Source organism: Pristiophorus japonicus, chromosome 13 (assembly GCF_044704955.1).
Source record: "Pristiophorus japonicus isolate sPriJap1 chromosome 13, sPriJap1.hap1, whole genome shotgun sequence".
Lineage (NCBI taxonomy): Eukaryota > Metazoa > Chordata > Chondrichthyes > Pristiophoridae > Pristiophorus > Pristiophorus japonicus.
In genome coordinates this window covers 18,579,178-18,606,243 of record NC_091989.1, presented here as the reverse complement: position 1 = coordinate 18,606,243, position 27,066 = coordinate 18,579,178, and the positions used below count along the sequence as shown (strand labels likewise).

The following is a 27,066-nucleotide window of genomic DNA, read 5'->3' as shown; positions in this document are numbered from 1 at the left end:
ACACTCTCCCTCGGACATCGGTTCCGGTCCTGCCCAGGTGCAGACCATCCGGTTTGTACTGGTCCCACCTCCCCCAGAACCGGTTCCAATGTCCCAGGAATTTGAATCCCTCTCTCTTGTACCATTCCTCAAGCCACGAATTCATCTTAACTATCCTGCTGTTTCTACTCTGACGAGCACGTGGCACTGGGAGCAATCGTGAGATTATTACCTTTGAGGTCCTACTTTTTAATTTAACTCCTAGCTCCCTAAATTCAGCTTGGAGGACCTCATCCCGATATCGTTGGTACCTATATGCACCACGACAACTAGTTGTTCACCCTCCCCCTCCAGAATGCCCGACAGCCGCTCTTAGACATCCTTGACCCTTGCACCAGGGAGGCAACATACCATCCTAGAGTCTCGATTGCGGCCACAGAAACGCCCATCTATTCCCCTTACAAAGACCACGATAGCTCTCCCACTCTTTTTCCTGCCCTCCTACGCAGCAGAGCCACCCATGGTGCCATGAACTTGGCTGCTGCTGCCTTTCTCTGATGTACCCAAAACGGTATATCTGTTTTGGAGGGAGATGACCGCAGGGGACCCCTGCACTACCTTCCTTCCACTGCTCTTCCTGCTGGTCACCCATTCCCGATCTGCCTGTGTAACCTTTACCTGCGGTGTGACCAACTCACTAAACGTGATATTCACGACATCCTCAGCATCACGGATGCTTCAGAGTGAATCCATGCACCGCTCCAGTGCCGCAATGCAGTCTTTCAGGATCTGCAGCTGGACACACTTCCTGCACACATCGGAGTTAGGGACACTGGAAGCGTCCCTGTTTTCCCACATAGCACAGTGGGAGCATAACACGAGTCTGGGCTCTCCTGCCATGACTTAACCCTTAAATTAACTTAATTTGGCAACAATGCCAAAGGTTACCTTCCGATAAGAAAAAAAAAGATTAAATACTCACTAATCCACCAGCCAGTCACTTACCCGCTTGGCTGTGACGTCACACTTCGATTTCTTTTTACTTTTTTTGTTTACTTTCTGCCCTGCTGCAGCTGGCCTCCTGACTGCCACTGTCCCAAGTTGCTGCCGCTGCCCTTTATCCTCCCAGTGAATGCATGACTGTCTTCATTTGTAACTTTTAAGATTACATGACCCTTTAATTGCACATTGCTTCATTGAAAAAGAAAAATCATTCAAGTTCATCAAGAGAATAACAAACCATCTTATGATCCCAATTTGAAAAGAAAATCCTATATTTTTCAAAATCTGTACAAGTAGAGAATACAATTTCCTTCAGATCATTCTTTAGTCACAGTTGGAATTCACATCAGTCTCAAGTCGACAGAGAAGCCCATTTAAGAAAAATAGATTGCCCTTAATATATGGCACTTAAATATTCAAACAGGAGTCACAGACAGGAGAGTTTGAACTGAGACCTGTGACTTCCGTGCACCAATCGATATTTATCTGTTTTGCGGTTACCATCATCATCATTATCATCATAGGCAGTCGTTTGAAATCGAGGAACACTTGCTTCCACTCAAAGTGAGTTCTCGGGTGGCTGTACAGTCTGATGCGAGAATTACAGTCTCTGTCAGAGGTGGGGCAGACAGTGGTTGAAGGAAAGGGTGGATGGGGGGTCCTGGTTTGCTGCACTTCTTCCGCTGTCTGCACTTGGTTTCTGCATGCTCTCGGCGACGAGACTCGAGGTGCTCAGCACTCTTCCGGACGCTCTTCCTCCACTTCGGGCAGTCTTGGGCCAGGGATTCCCAGGTGGGGATGTTAGTTCATCAAGGAGGCTTTGAGGGTGTCCTTGAAGCGTTTCCTCTGCCCACCTGGGTCTCATTTGCCGTTTAGGAGTTCCGAATAGAGTACTTGCTTTGTAAGTCTCGTGTTGGGTATGCGGACGATGTGGCCCGCCCAACGGAGCTGGTCGAGTGTGGTCGGTGCTTCGATGTTGGTCTGAGCGAGAACACTGACGTTGGTGCATCTGTCTTCCCAGTGGATTTGCAGGATCTTGCGGAGGCAGCACAGTTGGAACTTCTCCAGCGCTTTGAGGTGTCTGCTGTGTATAGTTCATGTCTCTGAGCCATATAGGAGGGCAGGTATCACGACTGCCCTGTAGACCATAAGATTGGTGCCAGATTTGAGCTCCTGGTCTTCAAACGCTGTCTTCCTCAGGCGACCAAAGGCTGCGCTGGCACACTGGAAGCGGTGTTGGACCTTGTCATCGATGTCTGCCCTTGCTGATTGTAGACTCCCGAGGTATGGAAAATAATCGGGCTCACATGGTTGCAAATAAGTGGAGCTGCCAACCTTTTGCGCAATGCACAAAACTGTGAGTGTAAGCTGGTTGTAGCATTATCTTTGAGAGTATTACCAATCATGAAGTAACCATGGGGCCAAAATCCTTTGGCCTTTGTGGTGGTACTCCCTCGGTAACACTGGTAGGAGTCTGGTGGAAAGGCCAGAAATAGGCCAGGACCCTGATAAACCGGGCTCGGGAATTATGGCAGTTGCCACACTCAGCCCGACTTTGGGAATCCACGTGACCCCAGCTTCGCATAACGTCGGGCATCTTTGGAAACTGATGCACGGCGCACTGACATTTCCCTCAGCAGATGTGGGGAACCACCTTGGCTCCAGGCCAGAGAAGCTTGTTTGTGTCAGTTGGTACTCTTAGAAAGGGAGCCAATGGGGACTGAATTGGAGAGCGGTGATTGTGGGAATGTGGTGGGAGCAACATCTGTCGCAGCCTTGGTCTCATATTTCAGCATGCCAGAGCAGGTGGAAATGTACCCTGAGTGGTTCAGGTGCTCCCTGTCAATCTTTAAATAGGGTGAGTTCTGGCAGATCACTGACTGGCATGTTGGCAGTGTAATTGCTGGGATCGTATCTTTGACGATTTGCAGGGCCCAGGTTTCTGTCATCACTGAGACTACTTCAATGTATTCATTAATTTTCCTTTTAGAAACCTGTTTGAATGGATCGCTGGATGGTATTGCATTTTTTTTACTCGTTCGTGAGATGTGGTCATCGCTGGGAAGGCTAGCATTTCTTGCCATCCCTAATTCATTGCGAGAGGGATGAAGTACAAAAGCAGGGAGGTCCTTCTGCAACTGTACAGAGTATTGGTGAGGCCGCACCTGGAGTACTGCGTGCAGTTTTGGTCACCTTACTTAAGGAAGGATATATATTGGCTTTGGAGGGGTACATTCACTCGGCTGATTCCGGAGATGAGGGAGTTACCTTATGATGATAGATTGGGTAGACTGGGTCTTTACTGGTTGGAGTTCAGAAGGATGAGGGGTGATCTTATAGAAACATTTAAAATCACGAAAGGGATAGACAAGATAGAGGCAGAGAGGTTGTTTCCACTGGTCGGGGAGACTAGAACTAGGGGGCACAGCCTCAAAATACGGGGGAGCCAATTTAAAACCGAGTTGAGAAGGAGTTTCTTCTCCCAGAGGGTTGTGAATCTGTGGAATTCTCTGCCCAAGGAAGCAGTTGAGGCTAGCTCATTGAATGTATTCAAATCACAGATAGATAGATTTTTAACCATTAAGGGTTATGGGGAGCGGGCGGGTAAGTGGAGCTGAGTCCACGGCCAGATCAGCCATGATCTTGTTGAATGGCGGAGCAGGCTCGAGGGGCTAGATGGCCTACTCCTGTTCCTAATTCTTATGTTCTTATGTAATTGCCCCTGAGAAGTTGGTGGTGAGCTATCTTCTTGAACCACTGCAGTTCATGTGGTGAAGGTACACCCACAGTGCTGTGGAGAGGGAGTGCCAGGATTTTGACCCAGCGATGATGAAGGAACGGCAATATACTTCCAAGTGAGGATGGTGTGAAACTTGGGGAGAACTGTGGAGCTTGTGATCCTTCTAGGTGGCAGAGGTCGCAGGTTTGGGAGGTGCTGCTGAAGAAGCCTTGGCGAGTTGCTGCAGTGCATCTTGTAGATGGCACACACTGTAGCCACGGTACGGTGTTGGTGGAGGGAGTGAATGTTTAAGGTGGTGGATGGGGTGCCAATCAAGTGTGCTACTTTGTCCTGGATGGTGTTGACCTTCTTGAGTGTTGTTGAGCTGCACTCATCCAGGCAAGTTGGAGAGTATTCCATCACACTCCTGACTTGTGCTTTGTAGATGGTGTAAAGGCTTTGGGGAATCAGCTGGTGAGACACTCACCACAGAATACCCAGCCTCGGACCTGCTGATGTTGCCGCAGTAATTATGTGGCTGGTCCAGTTAAGTTTCTGGTCAATGGTGACCCCCAGGATGTTGATGGTTGGGGATTTGGCGATTGTAATGCCGTTGAATGTCAAGGGGCAGTGGTTCGACTCTCGTTTGTTGAAGATCGTCATTGCCTGGCACTTGTGTAGCGCGAATGTTACTTGCCTCTAATCAGCCCAAGCCTGAATGTCGTCCAGGTCTTGCTGCATATGGGCATGGACTGCTCCTTTATCTGAGTTGTTGTTAATGGCGCTGAACACTGCAATCATCAGCGAACATCCCCACTTCTGACCTTTTGATGGAGGGAAGGTCATTGATGAAGCAGCTGAAGATGGACACTGCCCTGTGGAACTCCTGCAGCGATGTCCTGGGATTGTGATGATTGACATACAACCACCACAACCATCTTCCTTTGTGTTATGCATGACTCCAGCCAGTGGAGAGTTTTCCCCCTGATTCCCATTGCATCCAGTTTTACTCAGGCTCCTTGATGCCACACTCGGCATCTTTGATGAATGAGTTAAACTCCATCGGTGCTGCACAGGGCAAAGCAATAATAGCTATTGTGGGGAGATAATCATTGAACTAACAGCAATAAATTATAGCTTAATATCTTGTTTATTATTATTTAAACCCATCTGTTTTATCATCATAGCATATTCACCTTAGTGGTATAAATAAATATTTCTGAAACCGCTGCAGCTGTTCACTATCCAATACATGGTGAATGAGTGGCTACGTTGCGTATTGCCAGATTGGTATCTTCAGATCTGAATAAAAGACCACCTGGCCAATAAAGATTTAGAACCTATTTAGTGATACAGCGCTACAAGTTTCCTAATGGGGTCAGTATTGTGGGCGGCGAAATGGTTTCTTTATGCAATTATTCCCTTCTGATGCACTTGAGGGTGACCAGTGTTTACAGATAAGGTGCAAATAACACTGCATGATGGAGATCCCAAATAATGCAGCAGATGCTGGAAATACGCAGCAGGTGTCTCAACATCGAAAAAAGAAAAAGAAGCTTGCATTTCACAGTCTTCGTGAGAATATATATTCTGCATTGTCTTGAAGTACTGAACCCATGTTTAACTTTAGCTCTGGTTAGATGATTAGAGTTTGTAAATGATGTATTATAAGTGAAATATGAGCTGTTTTTGTTGAGGTGGTGAGAAAAGGCCCACAAACCGAGAGACTCGTCAGAATCAGTGAGACTTTGTGCACCTGAATCTTTCACCTTATTCCATGGCAATAGGATAACTTCATGGAAATCGACTCAAGTCATTTAATTTAGCAGTTTATATTTGATTCATTCACTAAAATGTTGTTTAGCAACGCTCTGATATGGTCACAGAAGCAAGCTACTGCGGATGCTGGAAATCTGACAAAAATACAAAATGTTGGAAATACTCCAGGTCAGGGAGCATCTGTGGAGAGAAACCGAGTTAACGTTTCAGGTCGATGACCCTTTGTCAGAACAGATATGGTCTGCAGGTTTGGTTGACTCCTGGATAGGCAAATTAAACCAACCGTCATTTTTATTTGAAGGAAAACTTGGAGCACTTGCATAACTTTTTTATAATACTTGGAGCACTTCTCCATTTCCCAGATTCGAACACAAATTGAATTTGGTTATTTCATACATACTGTGAAAGAGCAGTTTCAGTTTCGGTGTCCTCTTTGCCTGCAAACAAAAGAATTGTTTTGGGAGCATGATTATGCACGTTTTATCACCATACAACATCAAGACACTTCTTTGCTGCTGGATTTTACAGTGGCAAGGACAATGATGCATCAGTCCATGAAACGTAGAGTATACACCTTCCAATGTTGGAAAAAAAATGGTATCAGGCAGTTAAACTTCTGATTTCAGTGAGATTTTGTTGGTCCATCAAGCAGGTTTGGTTATCTCATACTTGTACCTCTTTCCTTCTGTCCAACTCTTCCAAAGGAAGCACAGCTTTATATATGTCAGACGAGCCAATCTGCTGTGCTTCTGTTAACAGTAAATCAGATGACTTTTGATTAACAACTGGAGAATTCTGCTACATGCTCATGTAATATACCAGTAAAAGGAGAGTCTTGGGGCCCAAGTTTCCACATGATTTGCGCCTGATTTTTAGGAGCAACTGGTGGAGAACGGACTATCTTAGAAATTGCAATTCTCCACATTTTTTTTTCTGCAGTTCTAGTCAGGTAGAACAGTTCTACTTTGGAACAGAATTTTTTCTTCAAAAGGGGGCGTGTCCGGCCACTGACGCCTGATTTCAAAGTTTCCACAGTGAAAACGTACTCCAAACTAAAGTAGAATGGAGCAAGTGAAGATTTTTGTAGAACTGAAAAAACCTGTTCTGCACATTAAAAAAAAATCAGGCGCAGGTTACAAATTAGGCGTCCAGAACGAGGTGGGGAGGGAAGGGAAGTCATTAAATTCTATAATAAATCCTTATTTATACTTATACAAATATTATACAAAAAAAATCCAACCTGAATAAACATTTATAAGCAAAGAAAAGATTAAATAAACCATCTTCCTACCTGTGTGAAAGTGCTTCAAGCAGGCCTTTCGGGACCGAAGGCTGAACGGGCCGGCCCGAGACTTCGGGCAGGGCCAATCCCCAGCACCAGATTTACAGGTAGGTGGCATTGGGTCGGGGGGAGGAGGGAGGGGGAGGGGGAGGGGGAGAGGGAGAGGGAGAGAGAGAGTCGGATCCAGTCCGGGGGTCGGGGAGGCGGAGCGCGTGTCCAGTCGGGGACTCGGAGCGGGAACAGGAGCGCGGGTAGGGTCGGGTCCAGTCGGGGGAGTGGGAACAGGAGCGCGGGTCAGTGTGGGGGGGGGGGGGGGGGGGGGCACGGGTGTCGGGTCTGGTCCGGAGGCAGGGGGGAGCGGGTGTCGGGTCTGGTCTGGTCCGGAGGCGGGGGGAGCGGGTGTCTGGTCTGGTCCGGAGGCAGGGGGGAGCGGGTGTCGGGTCTGGTCCGGAGGCAGGGGGGAGCGGGTGTCTGGTGTGGTGGGGGGGAGCAGGAGCTGGCCGTGGGAGGAGCCTTATTCACGCAGCCCCAGTGAGGCCATTCAGCCAGGGCTCGGGGCTGCGTGCTTCGGGCCCCTCCCACACAGTTCGGCGCCTGGAGCTACTGCACTTGCGTGCCGACTGTAGCGCGCATGTGCAGAGATCCCGGCACTGTTTTCAGCGCAGGGACCTGGCTCTGCCCCCCCCCCCCCGCCACAGCTCGTGCTGGCTGCGCCGAGGGCCAGAGGACCTGCAAGTAGGTGGAGAATACCGAGGATTTTTTTAGGCGCACTTTGTGGCGCGAAAAACAGGCGTTCAGGTCGGGACTGCGCCGTTCTAGGCGCATGTGGAAACTTGGGCCCTTGGTGTCAAGATAGCACGAGGGTGGAGTTGTGTTAACTGTGGCCTTTCGCTTTCAGACCATAAATTACTATAAACAGGCTCATCCTGAGTTCTTGCTTCTTTTAAAAAGTGACTATCTCATGATGACTTTAGATTGCACTCTTTTTCATGTATTTGTTGTTTGCCTTCCAAATAGTGCAGTCAGGTAATGAGTCATTTATCGTATTCCCTAAGCACCATGTAAATGGGCTCAATTTCCCCCAGTTATCTGCATAGTTCATTTTGGTGCGCGCCGCTTTTTTTAGCCTAAATTAAAATATCCAAGTTTCCCCAATATTTTTGCGCCAGCATAACTCAGTTATGTTTTTTTTGGGGTTAGTTATTTTTGCGTCATTGGGGGCATAATCTGATGTCTGCACTTGCAAGTTTGGCGGACTTGCATTTCTCCTTGGACAACGTATGTAACCACTCCCAAAAAATCTTCTGGACACTGAAGAAAAACCAGTGCACATTAAAAAATCGGCATATAAAGACGCCATTGTTTTTATGGCAAGTTTTGGAGGGAGTCAAGAAAACATTATGAAGCTTAATTTTTACAAACTTAAAATGGAGAAAATGGAAATCTAATGCAATTCTTCAATTTCAGATTTTTTTCCAAGTGCCATGCCACCACTGAACATCTCCTCACCGGGCTCAAGGGTCAGAGCATCGGCCAGCAGAATTGCTCCCTCGCCCAGACACTGGCTCAGGGCTCGGCTTCAAAAGAAGCCCAGGGGTGGGAGTTGGAAGCCGAACTGAAGGCATGAGAAGCCTTACACTATGCAGCAGCTTCAAAAGAAGCCTGAGTGGTGGGGAGCGATTCTGCCGGCCGATCCTCAAGCCCGCTGAGGAGACGTTCGTCGATGGTGGGGATGGTGCATTGGAAACAAATTTAAATTAAAGAATTGCATCAGATGTCATTGCCCCAAATGTACTCATTTTAATGCCTAGCTTCCCGTTCAAAGCAAGCCTATTGCGCATGCGCAGACCATACTATGGCATCGACCTTGGGGCGAGAGAGAGCAGAGAAGCTTTTACTCTTTGTCCTGCTGTTTTGAGCTTCTTGCAAAGGTACAATTTAATTATTGGGGCAATATTTGACTGCCATACCTTGTGTAAGCCTTCTGCATGATGGTGCTGTGGAGGAGACGATTGATTCGACGTCATCGCATGAGGAACCTCAGAGCACATCGGATGATGAACAGGAGGCTTGATCCACGTCGGGTATATCGAGAAAGGCGTTCATACCTGCACCCGAGTGCCACAGACTGAGAAGGCTGCGTTTCCGTCAGGAAGTTGGAACCAAGATCTGTGAGTTAATAAAATCAGACCTGCGACTTAAAAGTATCAGGCGGACTGCTTTGTCAGTTGAAGTGAAGGTTGCAGCTGCACTTTCATTCTCTGCATCTGGCTCATTCCAGGCCACAACTGGGGATATGTGCGCTATTTCTCAACGCGCAACACATATCTGCATTTCACAGGTGACTGCTGCACTTTTTTCCCCAGAGGAATGACAACACTAGGTTCCCCGTGTCCGCCCAGCCAATTCGTGAAAGGTCTGTGGACTTCTCCAGGATTGCTGGCTTCCCAAAGGTACAGGGCTGCATTGATTGTATCCACATCACCTTGCGAGCATCATTGGAGGATTTCGGGATGTACAGAAACAGAAAAGGCTTCCACTCCCGTGAATGTGCAGCTCGTGTGTGACGACATTCATGTCAGTTAATGCGAGATACCCTGGGAGCACCCATGATGCGTTCATCCTCCACGAGAGCGCTATACCTGCCATGTTTCAGCAGCAGCCAGAAGGGCAGAGCTGGCTGCTGGGAGTCAATGGGGGGTGTGGGCAGGCGGTAATGTGGAAGGCCCAGCTTGATCCTCTTCAGAGGCTGGTCTGGGGATTGGAATGGGAGTGGCAGTTGATTCTGTCAATGGTCGCGGGGTCTGGGCTTGTTCCCTTATTGCAGCAGCCAACTCCGACATTCCCTCCTTCATGTGTCCTGACAGTGTCTCAACTACCTCCCAAAATTCCCTCCCTCATGTGCCCGGACAGTGTTCCCATTTCTCGAGAGTGTTGTTACTTCTCCCAACAGTCCCGGTTCCCCATCACCCATTCCACTGATGGTGTCCAGGAGTAATCGTGTAAGGTCAGTGCTCTCCGCACTCATTGCCATCATCTGAACCACATCTGTTCGATCCTGCACCTCAGGAGAGCGCTGTCGAGCTCTCCTTCCCCTCCCCACCCTGGTTGTGGCTCGCTGCACCCCACTGGGACCTGCAGCCTCGGACGGTGGGGCACTGGCTGTGCCTGACGACATCCCACTGGGACTCGCAGCCTCGGACTGTGAGAAACCATGCAATGTCCCAACACTCGTACCACTCGGTAGGGCCTGGCACCTCAATGGGTGGCACCTGCACCTCCTCCAGAGTGAGTACAAGAGTAGGGGCTTCATCCATCTCCTGCCCCTCCACCTCACCCCCATTCTCTTGGTCTGGAAGGTGATATTGAAAGATGTTCTCCTCTTCAGGCTCGTCCTCTTCTGAATCTTCTGGATTGGCTTCAGCCTCGTCAGGGTTGGCCTCAAGTTCCGCACAATATAACTGAAGAGACAAATGGTTAGCAGCCGAAGAGGGGGCAGGGTGGCATGGGTAGGTGCACACAGTGCAGGCAGCAGGCTCCATTGAAGGACCACGATGAATTATAGCGCCCTGCATCAACTGAAGTGTAGCTGACAGAGACGTCCCCATGAACCGAAGCATGGCTAGCCCATGCAGTACTTAACATTTAGCAAAGCCAGACTGTGGCATTTGCAGGACTTCCCCTTTCCCTCGAGTGTGGGCCAAGCTTGTGCAATGGTGGTTGTTTTCCTCCAGGCAGGACCCATTAAAGCAGCAACTCTTGTCTTCCAAGGGCGTCAGTGGCTGCAGATTTGCCGGGCCTCATCCTGTTCGAGTTCTTTCCCTTTTGTTGTGTGCCACCTTCTTCTGCAAAGATGAAAATATAACTTTTTAGAGAGGGTGTCTTTCTGCTGGGTGGGACAGACAGATAGTCACATTTACAATTGCCATTCCAGTGAATAAAAAATATTACTTACACTAACTACTTGACCAAGGTCCTGTCACTTTTTACACTGGCCTCCACTCCTCGTGATGCTCAACATTGCACAGTAATCTTCTGCAAGTTGGTTCCTGCATTTCTTCATTTCTTTGGGTGAAACTTTCATGTGACCTCTGTTGGTGTCCAACTCGTGCCATCTGGCCTCAATTACAGTAACTGGTGCCTTCACTTCATCCTGTGAGAAATTCTTGGTCCTTGAGCCGCGTTGCATATTGTATTATAGCTCTGATTTTTCCACTGAGAATTGAAGTTCTCACACAGAACTGGCTCTTTAAAAATGGCCAAATGCAAACCAGAAACTGTTCAGGGCATGTGCGCCCATAGCATCATGTAAAAAATGTAATTTTCTCTTTGTGCATGCGTTTTTTCGGCGCAGACTTTAGGCTCCACCCACCAAAGGAAAAGGACTGGCTGCGCTGCAAAAAATAGAACGGGGAAACTTGCAAATTATTTTTTGGAACGGGTGTAACTCTTGCAATACGTCAAAAAGCAGCATTAGGGAAAATTGAGCCCTTTCATTTGGCCCTTAGAGCCATAGTTTTATAATTAGGCTTATTCTAGGTACTTTGGAATTTTTTAATGGTTTAGCTTGGATTGCAGGATGACAATATCTGTGTACCAGCTCCTTGTATTGAAATCACTAAAATTATATCTCATCGCAACAGCAGAATTGTCATCCCACATTTTTTGGTAGGCCTACAATTCTGACGTCAAGATAAATTAGCCAGTTTTAGCAATTTCAACAAGGAGTTCGTGTATGGAAATCACTCGCCTGCAATCGAAACTACATAATCAGCAAATGTCAAAGTGCCTTCAGTTCCACCAGATTGTGGCAGAAAATATGTTATTTGATAGAATTGTGCTTTTGGGCATGAACATTTACTATTCCTTTGAAGAACATGTTTTCCCCTTCTTACCTTCTGCTCTGAAGGCAGTAATTCATGCTGGAGCACAATTCCATGGGTGTCATCAGGCCTTTAGAACTTTAACAAGTGAGTCCTCTTCATGTTTGAACCTTGGACTGTGTCAGGAGTTTGACTGGAAAGACTTGCATTTATATCGTGCGTTAGCTGTGAGTGTTTATAGCATGGTATTAGCAAGTCACCATCGAAGTAATCAAAGCACGTTGCACAAAGTACTTTTGAGGTGTAGTCATTGTTACGTCGGTAAATGATGTGGCTTTTTTTGCACAAAGCAAGGTCCCACAAATTGCAATGAAATGAATGATCAGTTCATCTGTTTTCATGTTTTAGCTGAGGGAGGAACATTGGACAGGGCATTATTCCATTCAGCAAGCTATCACAGACGAGCTTCACACTGTCCTCATTCAATGTCCACACTTGACTTTCTAACATGGGTTAATTTGACCGCAGTCTGAGAAATGCCCTCAAAATAGTTATGGATGAGGAAGGCCATTCTGCCCATTCAAGCTCATCCATGCAAAAAAGACCTGTGGTCCATTCCAAAACCTAGCTGCTTCTTAAATGATGCCAGTGTTTTTGCCTGCACTGTCCGATATTGTTGGTTCTTTGTGAAGGAGTTCCTGACACTGGTCAAAATTTGCCAACTCGGGACCTACTATGTTCTGACTGGATCAGTGACACATCACATGGTGCATTTCTCCACGGAGCCATGTGAGCTTGTCAAATCACTAGCCAGTTTTGTTTCACTGTTTTTCATTCCTCTGCTTCAATTTTTTCTAATTTCACCCTTTTCAATCTTTTTGAATTCAATGGCAATAATTCCTATTCTTGCAACTTTCCATCATTGGAATATTCCCATATCAGTTCAACCTGCCAGAAAAACAGCATAAATTAAAAATGCCCAACATGATGATTGTCTTGTGGTGCACTCTTTAGCAGTGGTGAATCCATTTTCTCAGACTCCCTGCAGAGACTGGTTTCATGTACAGAAAGGAGCATGCAAGGAAATACTTGCATCTATCTAGCACCTTATCACACCATCAGGGTATCCCAAAGTGCTTTGTAACTTGGACTTACTTTTTGAAGTGCAGTTGCCATTGTTATGTGGCAGCCAATTTGGGGGCAGCAAATTCCTGCGAACTGCAAATCAAATGAATGAGCAGTTAATCTATCTTTTTATGGTGTTGGCAGAAGGAGGAGCATTGGCTGTTTTTCTCTAAGTGCTGTGAGATCTTCAGCGTCCACATGAATAGGCAGATGGGACCTTGGTTTAAAGTCACATCCAAAAGATGTCAGCCTATTTCAAATGCTGGGCTGGGCTTTGACCCCGCAACCCTCTGACTCGGGCAAGATTGTGACCAAGTGAGCCAGGGTACGAGCAGAGAGCGCACTGCGGGGCAGGCGTGAGTCAAAAAGCGAGCCGGTGTCACAACCGGGGCATAGAAACGTAGAAACAAAGAAAATAGGTGCAGAAGTAGGCCATTCGGCCCTTCAAGCCTGCACCATCATTCAATTTGATCATGGCTGATCATGCATCTCAGTACTCCATTCCTGCTTTCTCTCCATACCCCTTGATCCCTTTAGCCGTGAGGGCCACATCTCACTCCCTTTTGAATATATCTAACGAACTGGACTCAACAACTTTCTGTGGTAGAGAATCCCACAGCTTCACAATTTTGAATGAAGAAGTTTCTCCTCATCTCTGTCCTAAATGGTTTCCTCCTTATCCTTAGACTGTGACCCCTGGTTCTGGACTTCCCCAACATCGGGAACATTCTTCCTGCATCGAACATGTCCAATCCCGTCAGAATTTTATGTTTCTATGAGATTCCCTCTCATTCTTCTAAATTCCATTGAATACAAGCCGAGTCGATCCAGTCTTTCTTCATATGTCAGTCCTGTCAGTCCTGTCATCCTGGGAATCAGTCTGGTGAACCTTTGCTGCACTCCCTCAATAGCAAGAACGTCCTTCCTCAGATTAGGAGACCAAAACTGGACACAATATTCAAGGTGTGGTCTCACCAAGGCCTTGTACAACTGTAGTAAGATCTCCCTGGTCCTATACTCAAATCCTAGCACTATGAAGGCAAACATGCCATTTGCCTCCTTCACTGACTGCTGCACCTGTATGCCAACCTTCAATAACTGATGTACCATGACACCCAGGTCTAGTTGCACCTCCCCCTTTACCAATCTGTCACCATTCAGATAATAATCAGCCCTCCTGTTTTTACCACCAAATTGGATAATCTCACATTTATCCACATTATACTGCATCTGCCATGTATTTGCCCACTCGCCAAACCTGTCCAAGTCACCCTGCAGCCTCATAGCATCCTCCTCACAGCTCACACTGCCACCCAGATTAGTGCACACTGGCTCACCTCTTCCGGGCATTAATGCTCCACGCCCTGCTGAAACCGGCCCCGAAAACCCCTGCCCAGCGCTGGAAGCTGAGCGCCTGCCCAGACGAGCTCACCGTCGCTATTGCCGCCCCTCCGCAGCGAAAACCGAGATGGACAGCACTGGAAAATCCAGCCCTATGTTTGCAAAGACAAACTCCACTGGCCCTAAATCGAATGAAAAGTTCCATTAAGCAGCAAGTCTATTTGTCAAATGAAAATCTAACACTGATGATGGTCAGCTGGTGAGTCACAGTAGACGCCAGATCTGGTCATCATTTGATGTCCACACACACATGGATAAGAGATCACGAGCTGGAACCCTGTCTGCATTTTTTTCTCAGACCAATTCCCCCTTACAATACTGTCTCATGCCGGAGAGCATTATAGGCAATTTAAGTATGTTTTAAAATTGCTTATTAAATCTCTGGGGAGTGGAACAGGCAAATGTTTCCTTTTACGCAAATGTTTCATTGAAATGCAAACAATTTTTTGTTCTCAGATTTAACTCAACAGTTTTGATTCCTTTGTTCGAAGCAAGAAAATACATTAACTGTTGCAGTGTAGATGCTCCAGTTTCAGAATTGTCACTAGATTTTCAATGAAGTGTAATGGTGGCAATATGAAATAATAACACCATGTCCACTTGAACTGGGAACACAAACAGCAGTGCAATAAAAAATAAATTGGCCGTTTAGACTCGTGTCTGGAGAGAGCATTGACTGCTGTGTTTTTAAAAATTTGTCTTCAAGATCCAGGTAATGCTGGCAAGGCCACATTTAGTGTTCATCCCTGATTGCCATGAGAAGGTGTTGGTGATCTTTATAGCTATGTCATAGCTGCACAAAAATAGCTTTACTTGGTGAGCAGCTAGTTCTGTTGCATAGGTTTTTAGCACTACAGCTGGGATGTTGTCTGGGCCTGTTGCCTTCACTTTGTCCAATGCACATAGCTGTTTACTTCATACCACGTGGCGTGGGCCGAATTCGCTGGATGCTGGACTCTATGAAGGTGCCGACCTCTGGAGGAGGCCAGGTGGGATCGTCTGCTTGGTACCTTTGGCTGAAGTTGGTTGCAAACATTTCTCCCGGTCACAGGTCTGCCATTGGTTTTGAAAGTGCTGTGACTAAAATAAGATTCATGATCGCCCTTGATATTCATGTAGTTTTAAGTGATCATGTATTTTCTTCCCCCTCCTTGTTTTGAAATGCAGGCTTGAACATGATAAACGATACGTTCATGATGAGATTAGCAAGATTCTTGAACGTGAACGAGATGCCGCAAGCGATAGTCTTGTAAAAGCCGTGTTGCGGGAGAGAGCGATGACTGAAGAGGAGCGAGTGAAATCCAAGCACACTGTAAGTAGACTGATAACCTTTGCTTACTGATCTACCTTCTGGTTCTAGAATTATAAACTCTGATAAGAAGAAAATCACTCGGTCAGTGCTCGTCGTCTAATAAGTTATTTCAAAAATGTACAGCATCAGATAATGGGAGCCACCCATGTAAAAAGCCCATTTCACTGCCTCCCCAGAAAATCACCATTAGTCCCGTGACAAGCAAAATGATCAATAATTTAACCTTTTATTGTGGTTGCCAGCATTGGTGAAAGTCTGATATTGATTGCTGCTGCATACATACTTTCCAAATTCCTATTCCGACAAATAGCTTGCCTGCAATTTGGTAAAACTCTTTCTTCAGAATGAAGAAAGTAATATTTCCAGCATGCTTGATGGATGGAAGAAACAAGATTAAGGATATCGATGATTTAAAGTTGCAAGACTTTTTGTCCTTGTAAGATTCTCGCTATCTGAGATGAGATTGAAAATAATGGAAACCCCTTTTTATTTACTGAATTGAAATGTAATCGTTTGAAATGTGTACCGGTCATTCCCAAACTTAGCCATTCTTCAAAATTGAATTTGTAAGAGCTCAGTGAGATCCAAACCAAATTGAAGACCCAAATTCAGACATTTTGCTTTTGGAATACCTTTCTCTTTAAGAAACGTGTATTTGTGAGCCCTCAATAGTTCATTGTTGGTGAAAACAATCTTGAGCTGAGCCACAAAGACCACAAGGTTCAGGTTTGACTTCCTTTCTGCATTGTTAGCTAATCTCAGCTGGGCGGCAGCAGAAACCCTTAACGCCCCTGGATTATGGAGGAGAAAATCTGCAAGGAGAAACAAGGTATGAATCCATGCTTGCAAGCTGTTTTTTTTTGCAGACAGAGTGATAAATAGGACGTAACTTTGGTTCCTCTGTGTGTTGTGAGTTAACTGTGGGAGCATTACAATTTACAATAGTGCCCCGAAGCTCAAGGGGAGAAATCATCTTGACTTTCCGTTCCCGATTATAGACCTGTGATTTCTGCTGAAAGGTGTAGATGTGCGGGACATGTGGAACACTTGAGATCAGTTTCAGCTGTGATGCCTCCATTGTTAAATAGGCTGCTAACATTACATGTTGCTGTACTGTGACCGATGATCGAAATTATGTGCATGTGGACATCAGGTGAGAGGAGGGTGAGCCTCGGCAATGATGACTCACACAACTGAATAGCCTGTCGCGCTTACAGCCCAGATGCCCAAAAGTTACTATTGAGGAAAACTGCTAGATAACTGCTGGCATGCATGGAACTATGTTCCAGCATGAGTCACTGTCTTCAGAAGGGAGGAGAAGAAGAGATTTTCTTTAAGCATTTGTGCTTGACCAGGGAGATGGTTCTGAAAGTTCCCTGAAGAACTTGTATACTGCACGTTAGCTAGTTACTGTGCAATAAATCCCCTGGGAGGACCGACGCACCAACGTTAGCGTCTTCGACCAGGCCAGCATCCCCAGCATCGAAGCACTGACCACACTCGACCAGCTGTGCTGGGCAGGCCACATTGTTCGCATGCCTGATACAAGATTCCCAAAGCAAGCGCTCTACTCTGAACTCCTGCACGGCAAGTGAGCCCAAGATGGCAGGGGAAACGTTTCAAGGACACCCTCAAAGCCTCCTTGATAAAATGCAACATCCCCACCGACACCTGGGAGTCCCTGGCCAAAGACCACCCGAAGTGGAGGAAGTGCATCCGGGAGGGCGCTGAGCACCTCGAGTCTCATTGTCGAGAGCATGCAGAAATCAAGCACAGGCAGCAGAAGAAGCGTTCGGCAAAACAGTCCCACCCAGTCTTTCCTTCAAAGACTGTCCCACCTGTGACAGAGACTGTAATTACTGTATTGGACTGTACAGTCACCTAGGAACTCACTTTTAGAGTGGAAGCAAGTCTTCTTTGATTTCGAGGGACTGTCAAGATGATGATTTCCCTTATTTTATAGTCATCCTGCTTCATCACAACATGGTTTATATCCAGCCAGACAGAATCATTCATTGTGTCCAATTTGACTATGAAGCAGTGGAACTAATCATTGGCAAAAGTCATTATGGAATCTACAAATATCACTTCTGCACAATTGCCTTTCAAAGTTTCTTTTTAAATGGATTGTGAAAGACATATTTCCTCAGTGAGCTTGAGAGCATGTGCATGGATTTTTTGGACTCGTCACCTTTTCACAGTCACTGGTCCATTGTTAGATTTACTGCACCCAGTTTAACAAACCAGTTGGTATTTTAAACCATGTAATGAAATGCTTTGTCTCTTGCCCATCTTCCCCGCACCCCCACAGCTGCCCCAGGCACTATGAGTAACCAGTTGGGATAATCCATAATTATCTTTCAGCTAAGAATTTATCTATTTTATCCTTAAGAGATTTATGTAAAATACTATTAGCTTGTTTTATTTTTTCAGAAAAAATTGATTTATTAAAATCGTCAAGCTATTTGTATGCTTAAAGAATTTTTCGAAAGCTGTATGTGATGGATAGTGTTGAGGGTTTTTATTTTTTGAAATGTGCATCCTCTTCTGTTTTCAATATTGAGTGACTTCTGATATTTGGTATTTATAAAATAGGGATGACAAATAATTTTCTGTCTTCAGGCTTTTTTCTTGTATGGGGTTAGAACATAAGAAATGGGAACAGGAGTGGGCCATTTGGCCCCTCGAGCCTGCTCCACCATTCAATAAGATCATTGCTAATCTACTACCTCAACTCCAATTTTCTGCATTGTCCCTATATTCCATGACCCCCCATAATATTCAAAGATCTGTCGATCTCTGTCTTGAATATACTCAACAACTTAGTCTCCACAGCTCTCTGACATAGAGAATTCCAAAGATTCACAACAAGAAATTTCTCTTCATCTGAGTCCGAAATGGGCGACTCCTTTATTATGAGACTTGGGCTCCTGTTTCTAGCCTCCCCAGCCAGGCGAAGCATCCTCCCTGCATCTACCCTGTCAAGCTCTGTAAGGATTTTGTATGTTTCAATGAGATCACATCTCATTCTTCTAAACTCTGGAGAATATACGCGTAGTCTACTCAATCTCTCCTCATAGGACAACCTCCCCCCTCCCCCCGCCATCCCAGGAATCAATCTGGTGAACCTTCGTTGCACTCCCTCTTTGGCGAGTATATCCTTCCTTCAGTAAGGAGACCAAAACTGTATACATTACTCGAGGTGTGGTCTCACCAAAGCCACATCTAAATGCAGCAAGAGTTCCTCACACTTTTACACTCTCACCCCCTTGCAATAAAGCCAGCATACCATTTGCCTTCTAATTGCTTGCTGTACTTGCATGTTAGCTTTCAGTGATTTGTGTGCAAGGACTCCCAGGTCTCTCTGAACACCAACATTTCCCAATCTGTCACCATTTTAAAAAATACTCTGCTTTTCTATTTTTCCTGCCAAAGTGGATAACTTCACATTTCTCCATATTATATTCAATTTGTGATGTCCTTGCCCACTCACTTAGCTTGTCTTGATCCCCTTAAAGTCTCTTTGCATCGGTTCAGACAGTTGAGGCTGTTGACTTCGCCACTCTGATCTGCGAATGGTTCTCTTCATAGAAATTCAATCCTGAAGTGAGTGGTAGTTGCTGCCATCCGTTCTTCTCTGTCTCCTCCTCTCGTCACCACCTCCCTTTTTAAAAAAAAAAGACACACTCAAGTATGAATGTGCTGTTCTTGGGTACAATTCTCCAGCTCTTCTCTTTAAGAAATGTATTTGAAGGACCAAGCCGTCACAGTTCAAAACACTGGCAAGCTTGAAAACAGTCGGATAGAAGGCCAAATAAATCAGATACCAGTAGTGAAATGGTGCCAAGCTTGTGTTACCTGCTGAGGGCATTCACGTTTGAATGATTGATTAGGTTATGTGAAAAGGAGGCTAGCGGCTAACAAGTTCCAGTTCTCACATGCCTTAGTTTACTTGTCAAATTTATTTTTGTCCAAATTAAAATGTATCTATCACAGATTTAATTTCCCTGATTAATTTTTTTTAAAGACAATTTAATTGCTGAATTGCATGTCAGTATTGTTCTATTTCAAAAATTATTTTAATTGCTAAATAGAATTGGAAAAGTCATATGGTAAAGGGGGGAAAAATCCTCAAATTTGCATTGCCAAATGCAATTTTTTTTTTGTAAGCCAGTTGATCTTTTGCAAGGAGATATGAGCAATTTGCCAGCAGTATAGAGCCTTGTCACAAGCAATAGCGTCTTGACATTATATCACTTGAGTTGTAATCAATGATGAGTAAAGTGAGCACCAAGCAAAAATCCATAGTTCAGGAATGTGCAGAACACCGTCTAATACCATCTCTGCGTAATGATCCTGCATTTTCAGGTGGACTCGCTGCTCCAGTGATTTGCTAAAATGAGCTGTCATTAAGCCATTGCAAGTTGGAAAATAGCTTTATTGAGTTGCTGAAGTTTCAAGCTGACTTCTTTTCAAAATAAATTGAATGCAGGGTGTCAAGAATGAATTACAGTCATCTCATAATGAGACTGAATTATAGCTTCATATGCATACTGCCAGTGAAGTGTTTTGAAGATTTTTGTTGTTGCTGCATCGAGCATATTGAGCAGTAATAGGGGGCGGAAGCATTGGGGCTGAAATTCCTCAGGCTTCTCGAACTCCACCGCCATAATTTGGGGGGAAATTCAGCGAACACCGTGGTCGACAGCAATGTTCTCTTCAAGCGCCCATTAAAAAGAGGCTTTGCAGCCCCCCAAAAAATTAAAGATAACATTGGCCTTCAGTAGAGAAGGGGAGATAATTGGGGTGAGTGGAGCAAATGATACATGGGAAGAGGAACTTCAATTATGTGGATCGACTAGAGAAGCTAGGTTTGTTCTCCTTGCAGCAGAGAAGATTAAGGGGAGATTAATAGAGGTGTTCAAAATTGCAACAGATTTTGACAGGTTAAATAAGAAACTGTTTCCATTGGCAGGTGAGTTGGTAATCAGAGGACACAGATTAAAGATAATCGGCAAAAGAACCAGAAGGGAGGTGAGAATATTTTTTTACGCAGCAAGTTGTAATCTCAAATGTACAGCCTGAAAGAGTGATGGAAGCAGAATCAATAGTAACTTTCAAAAGGGAATTAGATATATACGAGAACAGGAAAAATTTGCAGGGCCATGAGGAAAGAGTAGGGGAGTGAGATTAATTGGACAGTTGTTTCCAAGAGGCAGCACAGATATGACAGGTTAAATGGCCTCCTTCTGTGCTGTCCGATTCTTTGAAAATTCAAGCAATCTTATGAATAGGAATGGAGTTGCAGATGAAGTGCTGGAAAGGCATATGTTATCATCGGGTAATAAACTGCTTGCGGGCAACAATATACCAAGACCTTGGAAAGCTGCAAGGGCAGTCAAAAACAAGTGGGCACTGTTCAATGAAATGCAGAACTCCATGCCTGTGCACAATTTTATCTGTCATTCTCAATGTTGCATTGAATTGCAAGTCTGCAAAAGGATACAATAATGTGTAAACAGGGGCTACCATAAATTGCCGTGGCAAAAAATTGCATAACCAGTGCTGAAGTATGGTCAAAGTTAACTTCAATCGATCGCTTCTTTGGTTTGGTTATTTAATATCAAGTAATTTTCTTCCCTGTGCGGCATTTGTTTCTGTGTTGACATGGAAACGTAGAAAATAGGTGCAGGAGTAGACCATTCGGCCCTTCGAGTCTACACCACCATTCAATAAGATCATGGCTGATCATTCACCTCAATACCCCTTTCCTGCTTTCTCTCCATACCCCTTGATCCCTTCAGCCATAAGGGCCATATCTAACTCCCTCTCGAATAAATCTAACGAACTGGCATCAACAACTCTCTGTGGTAGAGAATTCCACAGGTTCACAACTATGAGTGAAGAAGTTTCTCCTCATCTCTGTCCTAAATGGCTTACCCCTTATTCTTAGACTGTGACCCCTGGTTCAGGACTTCCCTAACATTGGGAACATTCTTCCTGCATCTAACCTGTCCAGGCCCGTCAGAATTTTATATGTTGCTCTGAGATCCCCTCTCATTCTTCTAAACTCCAGTGAATACAAGCCCAGTTGATCCAGTCTCTCCTCATATGTCAGTCCTGCCATCCCGGGAATCAGTCTGGTGAACCTTAGCTGCACTTCCTCAATAGCAAGAACGTCCTTCCTCAGATTCGGAGACCAAAACTGAACACACTATTCCAGGTGAGGCCTCACCAAGGCCCTGTACAACTGCAGTAAGACCTCCCTGCTTCTAAACTCAAATTCCGTAGCTATGAAAGCCAACATGCCATTTGCCGCCTTCATCGCCTGCTGTTGTACCTGCAGGCCAACTTTCAATGACTGATGTACCATGACACCCAGGTCTCGTTGCACCTCCCCTTTTCCTAATATACCGCCATTCAGATAATATTCTGCCTTCACATTTTTGCCCCCAAGGTGGATAACCTCACGTTTATCCACATTATACTGCATCTGCCAGGCATTTGCCCACTCACCTAACCTGTCCAAGTCACCCTGCAGCCTCTGAGCATCCTCCTCACAGCTCACACCGCCACCCAGCTTAGTGTCATCTGCAAACTTGGAGATATTACACTCAGTTCCTTCATCAAAATCATTGAAGTATATTGTAAATAGCTGGGGTCCCAGCACTGAGCCCTGTGGCACCCGACTCGTCACTGCCTGCCATTCTGAAAAGGACCCGATTATCCCGACTCTCTGCTTCCTGTCTGCCAACCAGTTCTCTATCCACGTCAATACATTACCCCCCAATACCAGGTGCTTTAATTTTGCACAACAATCTCTTGTGTGGGACCTTGTCAAAAGCTTTTTGAAAGTCCAAATACACCACATCCGCTGGTTCTCCCTTGTCCACTCTACTCGTTACATCCTCAAAAAATTCTGGAAAATTTGTCAAGCATGATTTCCCTTTCATGATGACCATTCCATATGATTTTGATTTAATATATTAACTCGTAAATAGTTATTTTTAAATGCTTGTACAATTGCTATCTGAACTAGAGTATAAATTGATATGTGAGGTTTCAAATTTCAATCATTTACGTCCCTCGATACGGAGAATTAATCTGGCTGGGGTACAAAATTGAAGCATATTTACCCAACAGAACTCGTTGAAAATGTTGTGTTTGTTATTGTGTAATCACAGCATGCCAAACACACTGGTGGTTCTGAGTCATATTTTTCAATATAGTTTGAAGCGACAGGTGTGACATCCGAAATCCGTAAACCTTGGGAACAAGGACGTTCCGGATTCCGGGTATTTCCAGATTTTGGAACGTCTGTGCCCGAGCCAAGGAAGGTGGAGTGGGGGGGGGCGGTCAGGCAGGGTTGGGGCGGGTCTGGCGGCCGAGGTAAGGGGGGATTCGCCGGGGCAAGGTCGGGGAGGTGAAGCCGGGCCGCCGAGGGGCAGGGCAGATGTCGGGCCATCGAGGTAAGGGGGGAGTGGAGGGGGAATGCAAAGTTGGGCCACCGAGGACCAGGGTGAGGTCGGGGCGGAGGTCGGGCCGTCGAGGTAGGGGGGGGCGGGGTCATCGGGCCAGGGCGAGGTCGGGACGCTGAGGTAACGGAGTGGGGGGGCGGGGGCGGGGAGGGAAGAGAGGCGAGGTGGGCCACCAAGGCTGGGGAGTCTGGATTTCGGAACATTTTCCGGTTTCCGGACGACCCAGCCACAGATCGGCCTGGTGTCCGGATTCCAGAACATCCCGAATTTCGGAACCTTGCATTTTCGGACGCTCGACCTGTACTGTGTTTGGCGTGTTTGGAGATCAGGCAATAGTTTTTGTATCGCTGACCACAGATGAGCAGATGCCAGACACCGGTGTCAAAGTCCTTTCCGCCACACCACATTCACACTTGCTGTGCAGTATTGCTGACGCATTCTCCCCCACTCCGGTCCCATTCTGAAGCCGAGACTGTTTGAGGTGCAGTTTCACAGGTGGCAGTCACCCTTGGGTACTTCACCCAGATGGCAATTAATGTGCTGGTGTAGTCAACTACTTCTGGTCTAGCCTAGTAATGTGCCATGTGCTGCAATTGTCCCATGATCTATTCAGGTGCAGCGTCCAGAATACAGAGTTCCCGGAATGTTCCAGACTCCGGGCCGATCGGTGGCAGCGTCGTCCGGAATTCGTAACATGTTCCGGAATCCGGACTCAGCGGCCCTGCAGATCTCGGGCCCCGACCTTGAGCCGAGCCTCGCCTCGCCGTTCACTGCCCTTGGCTCGAGGCCGCCTCGGCGGGGCCCTGCTCGACACAAACACCTCCTCGATGGGCCCCCAGCCGGCCCACCTGACAATATCCTCGGCAGGGCTGGCCCCACGACGATCTCCTCGGCGGGCCTCGGATGGCCCGAACAGCTCCTCGGCAGGTAACCCCCCCCCCACTTCTGACGTTCCGGATATACCCGAACCTGGGCTCAGGTGTTTCTGGATTCGTGATGTCACAAAGACATTCCAAAATCCGTAAAAATGCAGAATCCGTAACGGCCTCGGTCCTGAGGGTTCTGGATTCAGGACGCTGCACCTGTCGTACTTTGCTTTTTTTAAAAAATGATCAGCATTCTCTAAACTGGTCACTCCACTGCTAAATTTCATCACAAAACATTGAACTCACTTTTATTGAGTATTTTCTGTTTAGAATCACTGAGCAGGTGATAACAGATCTGTGGTACAAATCAGCAGATTAGCTGATTTTATTCTCAATTTGTAGAAGTCTTGATTCAAGCTAATTAACACATTGATCAAAATGTAACCGTAGCGGTTGTTCGAAAGCTATGGTGAGCAAAATAATGTTTACTGCTTTGACTCTTTATCTGTAGATAAATTGTCCCTTTTTGCAGTCCTGCAAAGCAGTTTCCACTTCAGAGTAACACAATGGTAATACCCAGTATAACTCTGCAGTCAGAGGTGTGTGTTTCAAACCGATTACCCCCGCAAGTCACAGGTAGCGATATAACTCTTAATCTGCCTGAATACAGGTTGAACCTCCCTTATCCGGAACCCTCTGGTCCTGGCCTGTTCTGCATGAGGGATTTTTCCGGATGAGGGGTGGTCACGTTAAATTGGATGGTGCAGGGGATATCGGAGCTGACTGGCTTGGGGTTGGGAGTGCAGCAGAAAGATCATGGCAGGGGGTGGTGGATCTTGGGATCAGACCAGCGATTGCGGGAGTCGGCAGCGAGCAAGGACTTCAAATTGTTCCCAATTTGTTTCTGTAGGAGTTCTGCGCATGCGCCACCCGGTGGCCGGGAATGGTTCTGGATGAGTGGTGATTCCGGATAAGGGAGTTCTGGATAATGGAGGTTTAACCTTTGTATTAAGAAAACCCCAAACTACAATTTAGCAACAAAGTATATTGAAAATTCTGTATTTCTGCCCCCGTATCCCTGTATGTTCAGCAAAAGATTCATCCTCATGTACATTCGTTGACTTTTGAACATTTTAAGACATTCCAAGGTTCTTAATTTTTTGTGTGAGGGATCTTGGTGCTGGGGAAATGCAGCACTTTCCCAATTTGAGCACCTCGTGTCAGTGTCAAGCATCCCTAGGTCAGTTATATTGCAGTTAGATGTACAATAAAGGGTTCTGTGCTCTCTATCACGCCAGTGTGATATTTTTCCATTTCCCACACAATGGGCTCAAGTTTCCACAAGAAAAAAAACGGGCGCTCCTCCGAGCTGGGCGCCCGTTTTTCGCGCCTAAAACGGCGCCTAAAAAAATCCTCGGTATTCTGCACCTACTTACTGGCCCTCGGCGCAGCCAGCACGAGCTGTGGGGGGGCAGAGCCAGGTCCCGGCGCTGAAAATAGTGCCGGGACCTCTGCACATGCGCGCTACAGTTGGCACGCAAGTGCAGTAGCTCCAGGCGCCGAACTGTGTGGGAGGGGCCCGAAGCACGCAGCCCCTAGCCCTGGCCCAATGGCCTCACTGGGGCTCCTCCCACGGCCAGCTCCTGCTCCCCACCTGACCCGACCCGACACTCGCTCCCCCACCCCCCCACCGACCAGACCCGACCCGACCCGACACTCGCTCCCCCCCCCGCCCCCCCGACCCGAACGGAGACCCAACACCTGCTCCCCGACACGACACCCGCTCCTCCCCCCCCCCCCCCCCCCCCGAGACCCGACCCCCGCTCCCCCCCCCCGACCCGACCCCCGCTCACCCCCCCCCCCCCCCCGGACCCGACCCGAGACCCGCTCTCCTCCCCCCCCCCCCCCGACTGACCCGACCAGCGCTCCTGTTCCCAGACCCGACGCCCTCTCTCTCTCTCCTCTTCTCTTCTCCTTCTCTCTCTCTCTCTCTCTCTCTCTCTCTCTCTCTCTCTCTCTCTCTCTCTCTCTCTCTCTCTCTCTCTCTCTCTCTCTCTCCTCTCTTCTCTCTCTCTCTCTCTCTCTCTCTCTCTCTCTCTCTCTCTCTCTCTCTCTCTCCCCCCGCTACCCTCTCTCTCCCCCTCCCGCTCAGCAGCACGAACGGCTGCAGAATTCTCCCTGGCTGCAGCACTCACACAGGTCGGAAGATGGTTTATTTAATCTCTTCTTGGCTTATAAATGTTTATTCAGGTTGGATTTATTTGTATAATATTTGTAGAAGTATAAATAAGGATTTATTGTCGAATTTAATGAGTTCCCTTCCCCCCCCCCCCCACCTCGTTCTGGACGCCTAATTTGTAACCTGCGCCTGATTTTTTAATGTGTAGAACAGGTTTTTTCAGTTCTACAAAAATCTTCACTGGCTCCATTCTACTTTAGTTTGGAGTACATTTTCACTGTGGAAACTTTGAAATCAGGCGTCAGTGGCCGGACACGCCCCCTTTTGAAGAAAAAATTCTGTTCTAAACTAGAACTGTTCTACCTGACTAGAACTGCAGAAAAAAAATGTGGAGAATTGCGATTTCTAAAATAGTCCGTTCTCCACCAGTTGCTCCTAAAAAATCAGGCGCGAATCATGTGGAAACTTGGGCCCAATGTATCTAGTGGTCTCTCTGATTGAGTTACCAATTGGGGCCGAATTAAGGGAGAGTTGTGGGCTGACACTGGATCGCATCGAACCATTGCAGCTAATGGCCAGAGAAGGCTTTCAATCCAAGGCTAGATTTGAATATATGTCCCAGAGGCCAGTGACAAAGTCCACTGCATCACCCAGTTTTCACGAAGCGTTTTTTTTTTTACAAACATAATTACGATTTTTATGTGATGAATAAAATACAATAAACATTCTGACGAAAGGTCATCGACCTGAAACGTTAACTGTTTCTCGACAATTGCTGCCTCACCCGCTGAGTAGTTCCAGCATTTTCTGGTTTTATTTTAGATTTGCAGTATTTTTTTTTGTCTAAAATATTCAAGTTCCTTTTTACAAGAAAATAGTAATCACGGTTTGCGACAGATAGAAGTGCATCTAGCTATTTGTATCGGTACACTCGACGTGATACAAGTTGCCCATTGTGTGGTCTTCACTCTTGTGTTGCCATCGAATTGATTTTTCTAGTTTGTTCGGGCTGCAAGCCACATTTGTGGACAGATACCTATTACTTCACATCGGGATTGCACACTACAGCAGAAAGTGTGCATCCTCATGCATTCAGAGACACGAGGGAGTCTCCATTCGAT

The 27,066-nt window shown here is 46.4% G+C and overlaps 1 protein-coding gene across 1 annotated transcript in view; it reads left to right on the top strand.

The window, feature by feature from the left end:
• chchd3a (coiled-coil-helix-coiled-coil-helix domain containing 3a) overlaps nt 1-27,066 on the top strand; it is a 334,738-nt gene that overhangs the window by 152,814 nt on the left and 154,858 nt on the right. Inside the window, exons 4-5 of the mRNA XM_070897189.1 lie at nt 15,278-15,426; nt 17,177-17,212. Of these exons, the coding sequence (XP_070753290.1) occupies nt 15,278-15,426; nt 17,177-17,212 (185 nt within the window). The remainder of the gene's footprint in view (nt 1-15,277; nt 15,427-17,176; nt 17,213-27,066) is intronic.